The sequence below is a fragment of the Fundulus heteroclitus genome, chromosome 24 (genome assembly GCF_011125445.2).
Source record: "Fundulus heteroclitus isolate FHET01 chromosome 24, MU-UCD_Fhet_4.1, whole genome shotgun sequence".
NCBI classification, from domain to species: domain Eukaryota; kingdom Metazoa; phylum Chordata; class Actinopteri; order Cyprinodontiformes; family Fundulidae; genus Fundulus; species Fundulus heteroclitus.
The window spans coordinates 23,054,098-23,070,573 of NC_046384.1; the positions used below are offsets into that span (position 1 = coordinate 23,054,098).

Sequence of the window (16,476 nt, forward strand, 5' to 3'; positions counted from 1 at the left end):
CATGCAGACACCAACCTCTGTAGCTGCTGAGGTCAGACAATGTTTCCTGGTGTGTGAGTATTGTGGACTGGTACTGAGACACGATTTGTCGTCGCAGACTCTCCCAGCAGGGGGATAACTCTCCCAGCTCCTCCAGCTCACATACCCTGAAAAAATATTTAAACACAGCATATCATGCAAAATCCAAGTTTTTTTTGGCTCATAAATCCATTTTGCTGTGTACTTGGAGTCTGTAGAAGTGCAGAAAGGTTGAACGTAATCTCTCCAGGTGCTGCATAGACAACCATATATTCTGTTTTGGTTGGGTTTTCTATCCGTTCTCTATTCTCTACTACGTTTCAAAACAATAAAGTATTTGCTGTGGGGCCGTTAAACAAGGTCATAGACTTGAGGCTAACATTTTTAGCGAAGCCGACATTTTTACCTCTCTGAGCCATTTTGTAGTCCAAGCTAAAGGATGCTGAAGCTGCAAGGGATAAGTGAAAATGTGGAGTTGTTGGGTGTATTGACCCACACAATTCATTAGACCGTCCCCCAGCATAATACAAAAATGGCCGAACGGGGTGGAGTGGAAACTTCTGCGACCGGGAAGAGGGCAGGGTGTGAATTTAAAGAGACGGCACCAAAATTAGTTGATCTCAGGCGCACCTCAGAACAAGGGTAAAAGAGGCGATGTGGGGCAACAATGACGGGGAATTCAGACTAAAGCATTGCAGTTTCACTTTTTAGAGACCACCACTGATTTATTTAAGTAAGAAAAGGAAGGATTTAAAACTATGATATATCCCCTTTAAGGAGGAAAAAACAATATGAGTCATCCTAACGTGCATACTTCATCACATTTTGGTACCAGAAAACATGCATTTCGTCAGTAAAGTATTCACAGCGCTTCACTTTTGCCACATTTTGCTGAAATCGCTCCAGGTTTATTAAACCATTTAAAAGTGCTCCTTATTTGCTGTTGATTATGAGATATAATTGTTGGGTTTGTTGTGCTTCTGCTGCCACTCCTCTTGTTGAGCAGTATTATTTCTCTTACAGCAGTGACTGCAGTGAGTGTGATTTGCGGGTGGAAAGAATGACAACATAACTCGTTCCGATGCGCAGCAATGTTTTGCTTATCAAAGCTTCATAGAAATTTTAGAAACTACAAAACTGATATCAATCAAAACAAGGGCATGTTGCTGCATAAAATCTAATAAAAAAAAAATCATGTTGTGAGGAGTCTGAAGTGCTCTGAGGTGTTAGTAACGGTCGAGTGTCCAGATATAGGTCGTGTACCTGGCAGTGTCCTCCTCCAGCAGCAGCTTAACAAACTGTCGGGGAACGTTGAGGGACAGCACGCTCTCTGCCATCTGCTCCAGGACACGCAGGTGCTTCCCGTCAGTGGTTGGGAAGCGGTACATCCTGGACATGGTGCCTCCGAACACTGTTTAACATGCACACACATAATAGTGCGGTTTGACAGGTTTGCAGCTATGTCAACACCTTCTCTCATCAAACAGTGTCATTTATCTCCAAACACTGCATGTAATTAAAACACTGAGGAGCTTTCATTCCCTCAGCTAGAAGCCCTCTGTGACTCGGTTACCTTGTTTCCTGCAGGAGCTCTGTCCTCCTGCCCTAGTTTTTCCCTCACTCTGTTATGGTTTCTTATCCTTAGACCGGTCTGCTGTGGATAGATTTACAACTGTTGTGTAGTAAGTGCAGACTAACCCGAGCGCAGCAGACTGTCTTTGCACAGCGAGGCGTACTTTATGCGAACTCCCATCGACTCGGTCAGGCTCTCGTCAACGGGCAGCACCGTCTGCAGGAAAAACAAACACGCCGACTTTATAGAAGGAAATCCTGATCCTATCTGCACTGAATATTTAGTGTAGTAAAGTTAAGGTAAATTCAATTTTGATAGTTATAACCCACATCACACCAGATCCAGACAGATCTATGGTGTTAAAGGTCAGCCAGACTGTGGAAGTCTTTTTAGGGTAGTGGAGGTCTTCTGGTTCCTTTAGAGGACACAGTGCCTTCATCATGACCAGAGAGCATATGCTATAGTTATACCAGCATAGATTGGTCATAAGGCGCTCTCCAAATACGTTATAACACTTATTGCATAGTACTGTAATGTTCATGTCACTGGGGCTGCCATAAGCTTGAGTTTCCACCCAGAGGACCTCACTATACAGTCCTAATGAATAACCCACGCTCTGCCCATCAACACCTACGGCGCCATATTCAGGCTCTTTGCACATCTGAATCAGAATGCAATGGAGAAATCTGCAAACCTACAAATTGTACCCAGCCTGACGAGAAGGCCTCTTTTTTGTCAGGCTGCAGATCAGATGCAACATTTACCTGTTAGAATATGCAGTTTATTTAGACTGGAGTAGAACTGTATGTGCACAGAGTGCCGCCCCAAAATAAAACTTTATTTGGCTGGATACCACAGTCTGACCTCACCAGCATCTACTTGCTGCAGAAACTGATAATGAAATGGTTATGAGACTAAAGTGTGGTCTTAATGTAGCGTGAAGGGGGCAATATTTCTTTATTTTTTATTTTCTTGTTGCTTACTCGGCCATTGATGCTCTCTGGCAGACTTCTAACAGACATCCTATGATCCGCCCTGTCCTCCATCTGCCATGCTGCGACCGTAACCTTCCCGACCCGTTGGTTCTCTGCCGACCTGTCCATCCGAAACACAAGCCTGGGTTAATGGCTGGAAAATGATTCGCAGAGCTCAGTGTAGTTTATTTTACAAGAAAAAAAAAGAACCTTAAATATAAAACGGATGAATTAAAGGCTCAAAACATTTTACGAGCGCTGCTTCCTTTACAGGATTTGAATGCATTGTGTTGGTGCGTTACCGCAGTTCCAGCTCTAATCTGTGGCTTTTCTCCTGCAGCAGTTCCTTCACAGCAAAAAGTGCAGAACCCAGCATGTACATCTGAACGGAAGGAGAGGAACAACAGCTCAGTGTCATGCTGGATTGTCTAAGGAGGCACAGGTACATGACGGTAGAGTCGCACCGTGCCCTGCGAGCGGTCCTTTACGTCGTACACAGCCAGCTTGAGCTGCGTCTGGTGGTTGATGTTGCAGTCCTGGAAGAAGGCGATGCTGCTGAGGAACATGGGGTTACTGGTGCCCTGAGGGGAGATGAAGCAGACCTAATTCACACAATGCTTTATATGAAGCAGTTGTTTTTTTTTTACCAATTTAACACTGCTGACAGGCACATTCTAATAGCTAATGGTGATAATCTAAAGAAAAACTATATTCATCTATAATTCCTAGGAATCTGGGCGGATTTATCAGTTCTCCTAAATGCTGACAACCCAGGGTCCAGACCAGGAAGCAGAGCCGTAGTTTAACACACCTCTCTGCAGCTTCTGTACTGTTACCCATTCAATTATCCTATTGAGACGGTGTCTTTCCCACGGCCAAAACTAAACAGATCAAAAACTGATCTAAAAGGAACAAATTATAAAAATCTAATAAAACTTAATATGACTCAACTTGAACCAAAAACTAGAACAAGTAAGTGTGGTTTATTAAATATGAGGTCTCTCCCTCCAAAGACATTGTTAGTTAATGATTTGATTTCTGATAAACAGACTAATTGATTTTTGTCTCACAGAAACCTGTCTGCAAAAGGACTTAGTATAAATGAGTCAACTTCCTCTAAATACTGTAGGGGAGGCAGATCATCCTCTTTTACCATCTAACATAGAAAGTATTCCTGGATCAATGTGAGCTTCTGTGCTTTCTGTCTCTCTGCTCTGTCTTGTCTAACCTGTGAATGAATGTCCAAGTGTGGTTTACAAATTAATTTTCCTATTGTTTTCACAGACTTTGAAATGTAAGCCTGTGTTTTACATCAGTATTCGATATCGTTCTGTTTTACATAGAACGAGTACATTCCTGAAACACTGAACGGCAAGAACAGCTCCAATAGCTCGCTCTATCTACACCTTGTTAACATGTCCTTTTCCTCTCTGAGTTTAAACAATATTGAGAAAAAGCTAAAACGAAGAATTTTTATTGCTTTTTTATTATTTCTTTGCCTTTCATTGCTTTTTTAGGTGACGTGGCCGCACGGCTCTGAAAGTCTGTTTTTAGTAGCTGAGTGGCTTGTAATATTTCCTCCCTGGAAGCTACCAGCTTCCACAGCTGAACGCTCACTCAGATAATCAGATACAATACTGATCAGAACCACTACATGTCCCACCAAATGGAGTAGATTCCTACAAGGCTGTTTGTTTCCCTCCCTTTTGACTAGAATGACAAGCTTTCTTTTCCTCTGTTAATGATCTGGCTCTGAATCCAAAACAGAAAGCCAACCCAAATTCTAACAACCTGGGCCAGATCAGCCATCCGCCATGTAACAGCCACGTGACAGACCATTAGGCCAACAAAAAAGAAAAAGAAACAACTACTGTGCTAAAACATGAGCAGAGCTGGAGACGAGGATGGTGAAAAGCGTAGGTCCAGTTTGGGTCACCAAGAGACAGAACCCAGATCGCAGTAATACGCTCCTATCCTTCTGATTGGGCGATTTTCATGCTAAAGAAGATGACATGTCCAGGTGTCCTGGAAACTTTGACTCCTTTCTACCTTTTGTCCTTCTCCCAAACTTTTTAACCTCGCATCAACACTAGGGATCATATTTTAAAAGCAGGCTTTGAGTTCTTTATTCAAAGAGATGTCGAGCAAACCTTTTGTCAGAAGTTCAGCCTTCAATCAGACTCAAAATATTTTGATGTTCCCTTGTTATTTTAGAAAACGCTTCCCTCTTCAAAATAGTAGCAGCTTAGAGAATTCAACCCTATTTCCTGTTGATCAACTTTTGCATAAAGGTCACTAGTGTGTTTCATTTTGTTTTTATAGTTTTTATAACGTAATTAAATCTGAAGAAAATAGACTCAGGAGTGATTAAAAATAAATATCCTTGATTATGTAGGATGATTGTGCTTGCCAATTTTGAGTTTTTTTTTTTTTTTGCATGAAAAAGCTGTCCCAAAAATCTGGCTTCTTTCTTAAATATTTGATTTGAGCCGTTCCCAGGAATAAATAAAGAATGCATCCTTCAAAGCTGTTTATTTGGACAGATAAGTTGATCTGAAGAGACTGACCTCTATGATTTCCGTCTGCGCGTGTTTGGTCCAGAAGGCCTGAGGAGGGGTTGTGCAGCTCACGGCCACAAAGCTGTTGGGTTTTCGCTCCAAAGCAGGAGTCGCCAGCTCTGTGCAGGCTGCAATAAACACTTCTGCAATCACTAAGGCACGAACCAAGAGGTATTCAGCTCTTCTTCAGCATACTGGGGTAATACTCACCAATACTGAACTCCAAAACAGGCTCATCTGGGTCCTGACTATTTCCTGGAAAGTGAAACTATGATCAATCCTTAGTTTAAAATAGACTGAATTTATAGTTTCTAGTCATGTCAACCACTTAAAGGGCTTTTATACCAGAGCCACATTTAGCAGTCACACATTTACAGACTGGTAGCCTTCTCTGAGCTAAAAGTCTTGCCCAAGAGCACGGCGACTTGTGACAGGCGAGTAAGGCAGAATCGAACCCTCAACTTACAGACTACAGGACAAATACTCTTCCCGCTGAGCCACAGAAGCTTTACATAAATCCTGTGAATCCTCACCTGCGAGCGCCAGGCCAATCATCTCGCTGGAAAGCTCGAAGGTGTTGGCCCTGTACACCGACCATGGCCTCTGTGTTCGTGAACTGCGCTCTCGGCCACCTGCCATGTCGGTCCAGGAACTGCGGGCGACGGGACAGTGGGAGCCCCGAACACACACCCTCACGCGCGCCGACGCCCACTCCCATGTGACGAGGTCCTGCAGGGATCCACGGTTGGACGCTTCACCGCCTCTAAGAGAAGACAGAGGACAAACGTGTTTTCAGCGTTAACTCACAGGAGTTTACACAATAGCCAAACAATACTGATTATGAGCAGAATTACTGCAGATTTCTGTTCAAACTGTCATCAGCACAGGAAGTGTTGGAAACCCGTTGACCCTTACTCCTTCCATGGGATTTAAAGAGGGACGACGCAGCTTAACATGAGAATGCTGCAATCAATGAGAGGACGGTAAACTCCTCTGGTTAGCAACATATTATTGATTTAAACAGCAGCAGAAGGATGGCCCAAAGTGGGACATCATCAGAAGAGAAAAGCATCAGGGTGCTGCAGCAGCCTAGTCAAAGCCCACACCTCAACCTGATTGAAATTCTGCAACAGGATTTAAGAGAGTTGATGGATGCTGCAACACTGGAGCAGAGAGAGGGCTAAACCCCTCCATGACGATGAAACAAACTGCTAACCTCAGACAATAGGGCTACAATTAGGTTTTCCACCCACTGCTTACCCAGTCTGTTGTGTGCTGTTGGACATTTGAGGTTAGATTTAAGAGTTTCAGAACCCTTTTAACTGGTTTTCCTTGGGGGTTTTAGTGAGAAATTAAAAAGCAGAAGCAACTGCCTTTCCACACTCTCAGACATTTTACTCGAAAGATTAAAGTCAGAAATCAACATTGATATTGATTTCATAAAATAGAGGAATAAACTGAAGATGAGTTTAAATTTGCAGATTGAGTACAATTTAAGAGATTCTGTTTGAAGAAATGACTGCAATTATACTACAACCATGCTACATAGACTGTCAGACCCCAAAAAGATAATTCAATAATAATATATATCGATTGATAGACGTATATCGATTCCTTCCTTCCTTTTGCATTCTAGCTATTTAGATTAATATTACGGTCGTAACCCAACCTGTATGAAGGTATAGCGTTCAACTGGATTCAAACCACATTGAGAAGTACATTTGCTGCCATCATCACTGATGGAACAGCACCAGAGGATATCAAGGACACTAATGTCGTGCAGCAACAGCAGCGAAGGGGAACGTCTTTGGAGAACAGAAACAGGGAACAAGGTGCAGAAAGCAACACTGAAAAGAGAGCAGACCGCACAGAAAGTAGCAGGGTCACCCAGCTATAGTCATGGGAAAAAAAGAAAGTACATCCAGTGCAGTCAATGGGTTTTAACCTAGATGTAAAATGTATTCAAATCTAATAGAAAAATGTACACAACAAATTCCACACTGTCATTATTTACTACACATAGAGGCTAAAAATTAAATACAACCCAAAAATTCAGGGTGTGTCGAAAATACATCAGACTTTGGGATTTAAAGAAGGATGGATGGAAACCATATCCAGACAAGACGATAGGACATTAAAGGTGCACAGCAGGGGTTAAAAGAAGAAGCAGCTAACCGCTATTAGCATCTCTGGGCAAAACAATGAAGAATATTCCAAGATCTAGTGGGGGAAAAAAAATCTGAATCCAAGACAGAAAAGACTGGAATGTCGCTGAGAATACAGTATGACCATTGGTGTTCAAAGAGATGTACCAGTGAGACTTTAAGGCAGACAGAAAAACAAGAGTTTGCCTGCCCACAACAAATGCTGCTATCCAAACTGGCTCCCCTGAAATCTTAATTTCCTCTGGATGTTGTGTAAAGAAGACGCTCTGTGACATCTGTGACCTGAACAGAGCGCTTCCTGGTAACATCATCACTATTAGACTTTGGCTGCGAGAGGTATCTGCCACAGATCACAGACTGACACACACACACATGCGCACACACACGATTACACTAAAACACACAGACACACACCACCTCTACTGTGCTTTCCTCCCTTACTCTGCTGCTTTTTGTTTGACCTGTAGTGTCAGAAAGGTCAGAGCAGAGACTTTAAGCTTGAGCTTCATGAATATAAACAGCTTTGAATTTTTAGTGATGAAACTTGTTACAGTGAAACTTTATTATGAATAGAAACAATTCTCTCATTTTATCTGTGGTTTAGAAAGGTCAGATCAGAGACCTTAAGTTGTAGCTTTAAGGAATGTATGAATAGAAAAAAATTAAGCTTTGAATTTTTGAATTTTTAGTGATAAAGCTTGTTCCACTGAAACAATAAAAAACACATTTATTCTATTTGTAGCTTTGGAAAGGCGGGACAAAATTATTTTAGATCAGAAATCCCCAAGAATATACTTTGCTTATTTCTTCTTATTAATAGAAACAATTAAGTCTTTCTGTATGTTTGTTAATGTATGAAATGTGTCTAGTCAAAGACTTACTTAACTTACTTTGTTTTTCCTATGTCTGTAATGTTTTTCTGTCCATGTACAGCACTGTGAATCGTCTTGTTACTGAAAAGTGCTACATAAATAAACTTGCCTTGTAGCGGATGCTAAACCTGCCGAGGCTCAGATGTGACCACAGAGTTCAATTCAATTCAATTCAATTTATTTATATAGCGCCAAATCATGAAACATGTCATCTCAAGGCACCTTACAAAATCAAGTTCAATCATATTATACAGATTGGGTCAGATTATACAGATTGGTCAGAAATGTCCTATATAAGGGAACCAGTTGATTGCATCAAAGTCCCGACAAGCAGCATTCACTCCTGGGGAACCGTAGAGCCACAGGGAGAGTCGTCTGCATTGTACATGGCTTTGCTGCAATCCCTCATACTGAGCAAGCATGAAGCGACAGTGGGAAGAAAAACTCCCCATTAACGGGAAGGAAAACCTCCGGCAGAACCGGGCTCAGTATGAACGGTCATCTGCCTCGACCGACTGGGGTTACAGAAGACAGAGCAGAGACACAACAAGAGAAACAAAAAAGCACAGAAGCACACATTGATCTAGTAATCTGTTCTACATTAGATAGTAGTAGCGGGTGAGCCGTCTTCTCTGGATGATGTCACAGTTAACAGAACGCCAGACCAGGTGTACCTACTATGAAGAAAAAGAGAGAGAGCAAAAAGTTAAAAGCTGAAATGACGACAGTCATTTCAATGTAATACAATGCAAAACTGGAGAACAGTAGACTGAAGAACAGTAGAAATCAGTAGAGTGAGAAAATTAGACCCTGATGTCCTCCAGCAGCCTAAGCCTATCACAGCATAACTATAGAGGTAGCTCAGGGTAACATGAGCCACTCTAACTAGAAGCTTTGTCAAAAAGGAAAGTTTTAAGATTAGTCTTAAAAGTAGACGGGGTGTCTGCCTCACGGACCAAAACTGGGAGTTGGTTCCACAGGAGAGGAGCCTGATAGCTAAAGGATCTGCCTCCCATTCTACTTTTAGAGACTCTAGGAACCACCAGCAGACCTGCAGTCTGAGAGCGAAGTGCTCTGTTAGGAACATACGGGGTAATCAGAGCTCTGATATATGATGGAGCTTGATTATTAAGGGCTTTATACGTTAAAAGGAGAATTTTAAATTCTATTCTTGATTTAACAGGAAGCCAATGAAGGGAAGCTAAAATTGGAGAAATATGATCCCTCTTGTTGATTTTCATCAGAACTCTTGCTGCAGCATTTTGGATCAGCTGAAGGCTTTGAACTGCATTTTGTGGACTTCCTGATAGTAAAGAATTACAATAGTCCAGCCTTGAAGTAACAAATGCATGGACTAGTTTTTCAGCATCACCCCTGGACAGAATGTTTCTAATTTTGCCGATATTCCGGAGGTGAAAAAAGGAAACTCTGGAAACCTGTTTAATATGGGATTTAAATGACATGTCTTGGTCGAAAACAACACCAAGATTTTTAACTTTATTACCAGAGGCCAAGTTAATGCCATCCAGATTAAGTGATTGATTAAGAACTTTATTTTTTGAAGACTCTGGCCCAAAGATTACAACTTCTGTCTTGTCAGAATTTAAATGCAGGAAATTTAAAGTAGGCTGCACAGTGGCGCAGTGGGTAGCGCTGTTGCCTTGCAGCAAGAAGGTCCTGGGTTCGAGTACACCCCTGGGTCTTTCTGCATGGAGTTTGCATGTTCTCCCTGTGCATGCGTGGGTTTTCTCCGGGTACTCCGGCTTCCTCCCACAGTCCAAAAACATGACTGTTAGGTTAATTGGTCTCTCTAAATTGTCCTTAGGTGTGAATGGTTGTTTGTCTCTCTGTGTTGCCCTGCGACAGACTGGCGACCTGTCCAGGGTGTACCCCGCCTCTCGCCCGGTGAACGCTGGAGATAGGCACCAGCAACCCCCGCGACCCCATGAGGGATAAAGCGGTTTGGAAAATGGATGGATAGATGGAAATTTAAAGTCATCCAGCAGTTGACTGACGTGAGTAAATGTTCAGATATGAGGTTCTTAAAGTTGCTGTTAGACCATATTATTTAATTAATAATGGTTGGTCTTTGATCATGCTGAGCTGCTGCTTTACTGTGAGGCATTGCAGAGGGTCAGGCTCGGTACGGAATCATTTCATTTTGATTTATTAATTAAGCAAACCAGCATTATGATAGTTCTGCACTACTGTCGCTAGATGGCGCCACATCTGTTTATATCTGCTAATCGCGTCCGGTGCTGGGGCTATTTTTATCCACAAGGAGGACCATGAAAACATTATCAGGAGGGAGGCTTGGTGTATATAACCTTATTTTATCATGACCAAACAGTTTGTTGTCTTTTTTTAAGCATATAATGTGGCTACATACCTTTAATAATTTACTTTGTTCCCTTCTTTTCTGTTCCTTCTTATTCAGACCTGGTTATTCCTTCACTTCCGGACTTTTCACAATGAGCTGGAACCCTGACGCTAAGCTAGTTTATTGTCTATTAAAAACTACAAGTCGGTATTTCACAAGAATCTCTATGTCCATTCTGCAATATAAGCTATTTTCCATTCATGTCATGTCTTTCATGTTTACATCCTTGTTACCACCTTTACTTTTGGGGTAAGTTCAGAAAATTAAAACTCCCTTTAGCGAATGTGGATATCTCTCTCTATCTGTGTCTCTGCTGCTTTTGTCCCAGTTTTCTAAAAAGCAATTAGCCTATTTGGATGAAAGCTGTGAACAGAGGGGAGGGTAGGCGGTTCCAGCGGAGAGATCCAGTGGTCTAGTTTAACAACTCACACAGAAGGAGATCTCCACTCTAGACATCAAATTCAGTTCCATTCACAGTTGAAACATTAATGATTCAACTTAAAGTCAACAGCAAAAATTAAAAGTATTAGTAATAGTATTAGTATTCCTCTAAGAGGACGTAATCTAAAGAAATTATTAAAAAAGTTTAAAAGTCAGCCCTATTTAAGCTTTCTTAAAATGTTTCTGCATGGCAAGGTGCTAAAAGCTGGCGTCCATATTAGTAATATTTCACCCAAACATTGAGTGCCAATGTTTTACCGTGGGTCTGGCCTACTTCCTGGTGAATGAGGTCCAGCACTGAAAGCGTCCCACTTTATGAACAACCTACATGTGTCCATCATCTGGAGCACATGCGGTCTTTCGTGGACAAAGGCAAGTCAAACTGATTTACATTTGAATTTGAATTGAGTTTGCATGTGTGTAGGAGCTGCTTTACGGGTTCCGGCACAGAAACCGTGATGACCTGTAAATCTATTGTTAGCTTTTATAACATGAAGCATAGTTTTTAGAGATTACCAACTTGATCTAGATGTTTTCAATGCATTCTTTTTACAGCTGAAAAGGACTTAAAACAAGAAGCCTAAAATTTGTCAAAATTAAAAAGGGTGGCTTATAAAATTAACATTGTGTTAATTAATAATTTATTTTCCAAATTTTTTTCAAATGAAAATCTGAAAAGTGTGGCATGCCTACCCATTCGGAAGAAAAGCATTCACCCAGCATGATCCTGCCACTGCCGTGGGAAGCAGCATGACTTTTTGGCTTGTTCTTACCACATTTCTATGAAGGTCATGTTTGTGGAGTGAACAACCAATAGTCCTGTCAACAGATTCTCTCACCTGAGCTGTGTATCTCTGCAGCTCTCCCAAAGTTAATATGTGCTTCTTGACATCATCTCTTAATAATACCCTCGACAAGCTTTCCCCTTCTGCCACCACCCCCCAGCCAATCAAAATGAAGGAAATTGTCTAAATTATGGGATGGGATAACATAACGTTCTGTCTTCCGGCATTATTTAATAGTGATTTATTAGACGCCGTCTGGATTCCTGATAGTTCTGCTGTACTGCCTGTAAATGGTGCCATGTCTGTTTATATCTGCTCATTGTTGCTGGGTTCTAGTTAGGCCCAAAAAGGACATCAGAACACTATGAGGATGGACGCTTGGTGAATATAACCTGATTTTATCATGATCAAATGCTTTTTGGTCTTTTTTACAAGCATATAACATGGCTTTATACCTTTTAGTTAGTTTGATGCCACACAAGTGAAGTGAAACCTGTCATTAGCTCATTGTGTAAAACCACTAGCAGCAACCATTTTGTTGTATTTTCATTGTTTACAATTGGAGGGTCGCCATCTTGTTTTACAAGCACCATTCACAGCTTGTCTTTAGTCGCACTTTGGATTTAAGTCAAGTACCAGATGAAGTGCTTGAAATTGAAGTAAGTTTTTTTTTTTTGGGGGGGGGGATTTTTTGCGGCTCTAGTGGCTTGCTTTTTCCGAAAGTAGGCTGACAGGAAGGGGGGTAGAAGAGGGGGAGAGACATTCGGCAAAGGACCGCGGGTCGGATTCGAACCCGGGTCGACGATTAAGGCCTCTGTATATGGGTCGCGCTACCCGCTGCGCCACATGCGCGCCCTGAAGTAAGTTTTTAAAATAATTCCTTTTTGTGAAACAAAAAGGAAGGGGGGAAATAAATCAATCGGATTTGGGATAATAAAATCAGAGATTTTATTTATAAGCCATATCACCCAGCTTTATAATAGTGTCTTTTTCCACAACATTATGCTAGTTAAGTTTTATGACATCCCAAATTTTAATTTCTATAACTGCTCTTGTACCTGCATTGCACTAAGTACATAATAAGCAAATTAGGTAAAATAATAATAATAATTAAAAAAAACATAAAGTCTTGACTTCTTGCTTGATTCTTGCAGAAGACTGAACCAGTTACGCTTAAACACTTAGTCCACTTGTAGCGTGGAGCATCCAGTCACTTAATCGTAATGACTAATTCAGATTTTTGCTTTTTACTTATTTCAGCTAGCTGGGTTTCAGCTTCTTTAAAGATAAATAAACCCTGATGTGTACTGGAAGTTATATTTTTATGTAATCCTACAATGTTTTCTTTGCATAAATACATACATTTAAATCTCTTCCCTTTTGGTTTAAAAACTGCAGGTAAAAAATATAATAATAATAATAATAATAATAATAATAATAATAATAATAATAATAATAAATAATAATAATAATATATATATATATATTTTTTTTTTTTCTTCTATAAGCTTGTGATAAAAATACATAATAGAGCTGAAGAATTTGATTTTTTTGATTGAAAAAAACCTCAATGACATATAATTGATCAAAATATAACTAAACTAAATTTTAATTGTATTTTGTGGCACAATAATAATAATAGATTTATTTTATTAGCCATTTCTATCAAAGTATAAATAAATAAAATGTAGTTTATATATAACTGACTCAGATGTAAACATGAGTTTAAAACGGTCTAGATAATTTTTTCTTGGTAACATTTTTATAGTTGCTGGCACCGTAAATCTTATTAAGTTCCAATATTTGATTTGTTCCTGTTTGTCAGCCCTTCCTTTCAGTCTGGGCACAGGATTTGTCAGGAATAGGTTTCAGCTGAAACACAACCAAGAGTAAATGAAGCCCTGATGAGCCAATCAGAGGAATTTATGGTGTGGAAGCGCCATCGCCGTCAGGTTTTATTTTACTGAAGCGGAACTGAAATCATGGACCCGTAAAGCCTTTGGAATAACAGCAGAGAGAAGCTGGAAGCTGTCAGAGGTCCTGTCCTCCATCACATCTGTTTACATGTATTATTATAGACGGCAATAAAGAGAATAAGACAGGTAATGCTGGGGGAGCCCAGGATATTTAATGCTCCTGAATGCATCTGCAGGGATATTTCGGTTGCTTATTTACAAGAAATCTAATGTTCTATATAAAAAAAAGTCCTGTAAAATTCATTTCTTTAAAGTTATAGTTGGCAATCCTGTTCAGAAACTGTTCAGAACTTTTTTTACTGGCTAAAACGGTCCTTCCATCCTGACAGTAGACAACACATTATGTATTCAGAAAACGGAGGTGCAGGCCTGTAAAAACTCCAATGACAAATTCTGTGGTTCGGTCCGAATGGCAGGGATTGGTCAGAAGTTTGGTTCTGCTCTCACCCCCTTCTGTCCTCAAGTTGATAAGGTGGTAAGTCGGGTTATCCCCTTCTCTACTGGTTGTCCCACATTCCAATCATTTTGATGCGCTTACATAACAGCGGTGTGCGTGTACGTTCCGTGTTAGTTTGCGCTTGCTGGCTGTGCATGCACACTTCTAGTGTTTATGTATCCGGTTAGCTTGGTGGTTAGCATCGGTGTTAGCCGTTCATTGTAGCTCCGCTGCTCTCACCGTATACTCTGAACATGGCTGAGAGTCACAAGAAGCAAACAGCGTACACATTTATGAGGAGAAGAGGAAGGCCTCAGCAGAAAGAAATAAGACCAGAGGGGATCTGGGAGATTTTTTTCAAGCGACCCCCCCTGAGGACTGGAAGAGCAGGTGAGACAAAAAGGGACTTGGGAAACTTCCAGAAAAATCACCGACCCTACCATTAAGTCTGGTGTTTTTGTTAAAGAAAGAAAAATCCATTAAAGTCTTAATCTTTATGGAAATTGATGTATTTCTCCTACTTTGTTTCCAAATCTAGCAGGAATTTTCCAGCCTCTTGGCCAACTGAAGTCACTTTTTCCATTTCCAACCCCAAAAGAACAGCGTACTCACTTCCAATTTCCTTCATCACGTCATCGTAATCTAAATGTCTTCATAAATACCAACAGAAGGTCGCTGCATGTTCTCTTCTGCATCCTTAGACTGTCAAAAATATTTACAGTGCTTTTCTGACGTCATAAGGAAGAATTAAGCACTACAAAAGGCAGCAACTTGGACTATTCCCAGTCATTTACCAGTTTGAAATGTCTTCCAACAGTAAATTCACAGGGTTGCTGCAAGGAATGAGGAAAAGCAGACATATAAGGTAGCTCCAAATTTAGCCCACATGGGACCCAAGTGTGTATAGGTCTGTGAGTCACAAAAACTGGGACACAGTCTTTGTGCAAACCTCAGTGCAGGCTCGCCACAGCTCCTGACACTTACAACCCAAACCTGGGATGCGTTACGATGAGTGGGGGAGAGGTGCATAAGTGGTTAGAGCAGGCTGCAAGTTCCCTGGTTCAAATCCCACAGACTGCCGCTCTGGGTCCCTGAGCACGACCCTTAGCCCCAGACTGCTCCTTTGGAGCCGGACAGTGGCAACCCACGATCATTTTACTGGCCTTATTTCCTGGTTTTTATTCTGTTCATTTTAGACTTAATGTTGATATGTGTGACAGATATGCATATCTGACATTTATGAAAAAAATACAGAACAATTCGTCCCGTATTGCTTCAAAATGGACGCACCATCAATCAAATATAGGACGATTCCATATTTTACAGGACGGGTGACAACCCTACAGCTAATTGCACAAACATCCCGTCAGGGGAAAACTGTCCTGCTGGGAAACTTTGACTTACTTTGAATCCTCTGATTGTATCTGGGGAGGGATCAGATGTTGCAAACAAACACGAGATCCATCCTAGTAGTGAAGTTAAGTAGATTCCTTTAAAATGATTGTTCAGCCGTCATTTGTCATAACCCACGGCTTATTTTAAAGCCATTTAAAAAAGCTTTTTACCGAAAGCTTCATGAGATATCAGTGAGACTGACGCCATCTTGCCCAGTTTTCAGCTGCCGTTCAGTTTATTTATATGAGCCATCTTACTGTCTTCAGGGAAATACTTTATTCTTACAGTTCTAGGTTTTCCATAAGTGTAGACTAGGGATGGGTACTGGTATCACAACAGCTCACGGACCGACAAGCTTCAGCCTTATCGGTTCTCTTAACGGTATTTTTAAGGTCGCTCAGACGCGGTGGGACTGGTGGGAGGGGCTAACGTTCTGCGCTCACACATTCATCTTATTTACTTTCATAAGGTTGACAACTATTTAGCAACTTTTTAGATCGCTCTAGCGACTTTTTTTATTCAAAAGCGACAAGCAATGGATCTAGCAAATTTTTTCTCTCTTGTTTGAGACTGTGGCAACTAATAAAAGCACTGATTGTTCTGAGTTTAGGGTCTCTTCAGCAAACTGTGAGTGCAGCTGTGAGCCCCTCCCACTTTGAAAGCTCTGACAGGCGGTCGGTCAGTCAGCCTCGCCGTGCTGAAGTCAGAGAGACCAAATCAACTCGTCTGTTTCTCCACTGAAAATGAGTCACGCATGAGCAAAGCTTCCACTGGAATACAAAGCGGGATGCAAATATATTACAAACACATTGTTTAATGGGTAATGATAATTTTTTTCTAATGAAACTGCTGCACTTAAATAGATCCCTCCCTGTAACTGATTCACATGCAGCCTGTGTCATT

General features: G+C 41.0%; 1 protein-coding gene across 6 annotated transcripts in view; it reads right to left on the reverse strand.

Annotated features, from left to right (window-relative positions):
- Positions 1–16,476, reverse strand: part of LOC105936514 (inositol polyphosphate-4-phosphatase type I A) — a 48,147-nt gene that overhangs the window by 20,544 nt on the left and 11,127 nt on the right. For all 6 annotated transcript variants that reach the window (XM_036127927.1, XM_036127923.1, XM_036127922.1 and 3 more), the window contains exons 3-11: positions 5,657–5,886; positions 5,334–5,378; positions 5,133–5,251; positions 3,030–3,146; positions 2,868–2,947; positions 2,575–2,686; positions 1,717–1,807; positions 1,282–1,429; positions 16–146 (exon numbers count right to left, since the gene is read on the reverse strand). In XM_036127927.1, coding sequence (XP_035983820.1) covers positions 16–146; positions 1,282–1,429; positions 1,717–1,807; positions 2,575–2,686; positions 2,868–2,947; positions 3,030–3,146; positions 5,133–5,251; positions 5,334–5,378; positions 5,657–5,762 — 949 coding nt within the window. In that variant the 5' untranslated portion in view covers positions 5,763–5,886. The remainder of the gene's footprint in view (positions 1–15; positions 147–1,281; positions 1,430–1,716; positions 1,808–2,574; positions 2,687–2,867; positions 2,948–3,029; positions 3,147–5,132; positions 5,252–5,333; positions 5,379–5,656; positions 5,887–16,476) is intronic.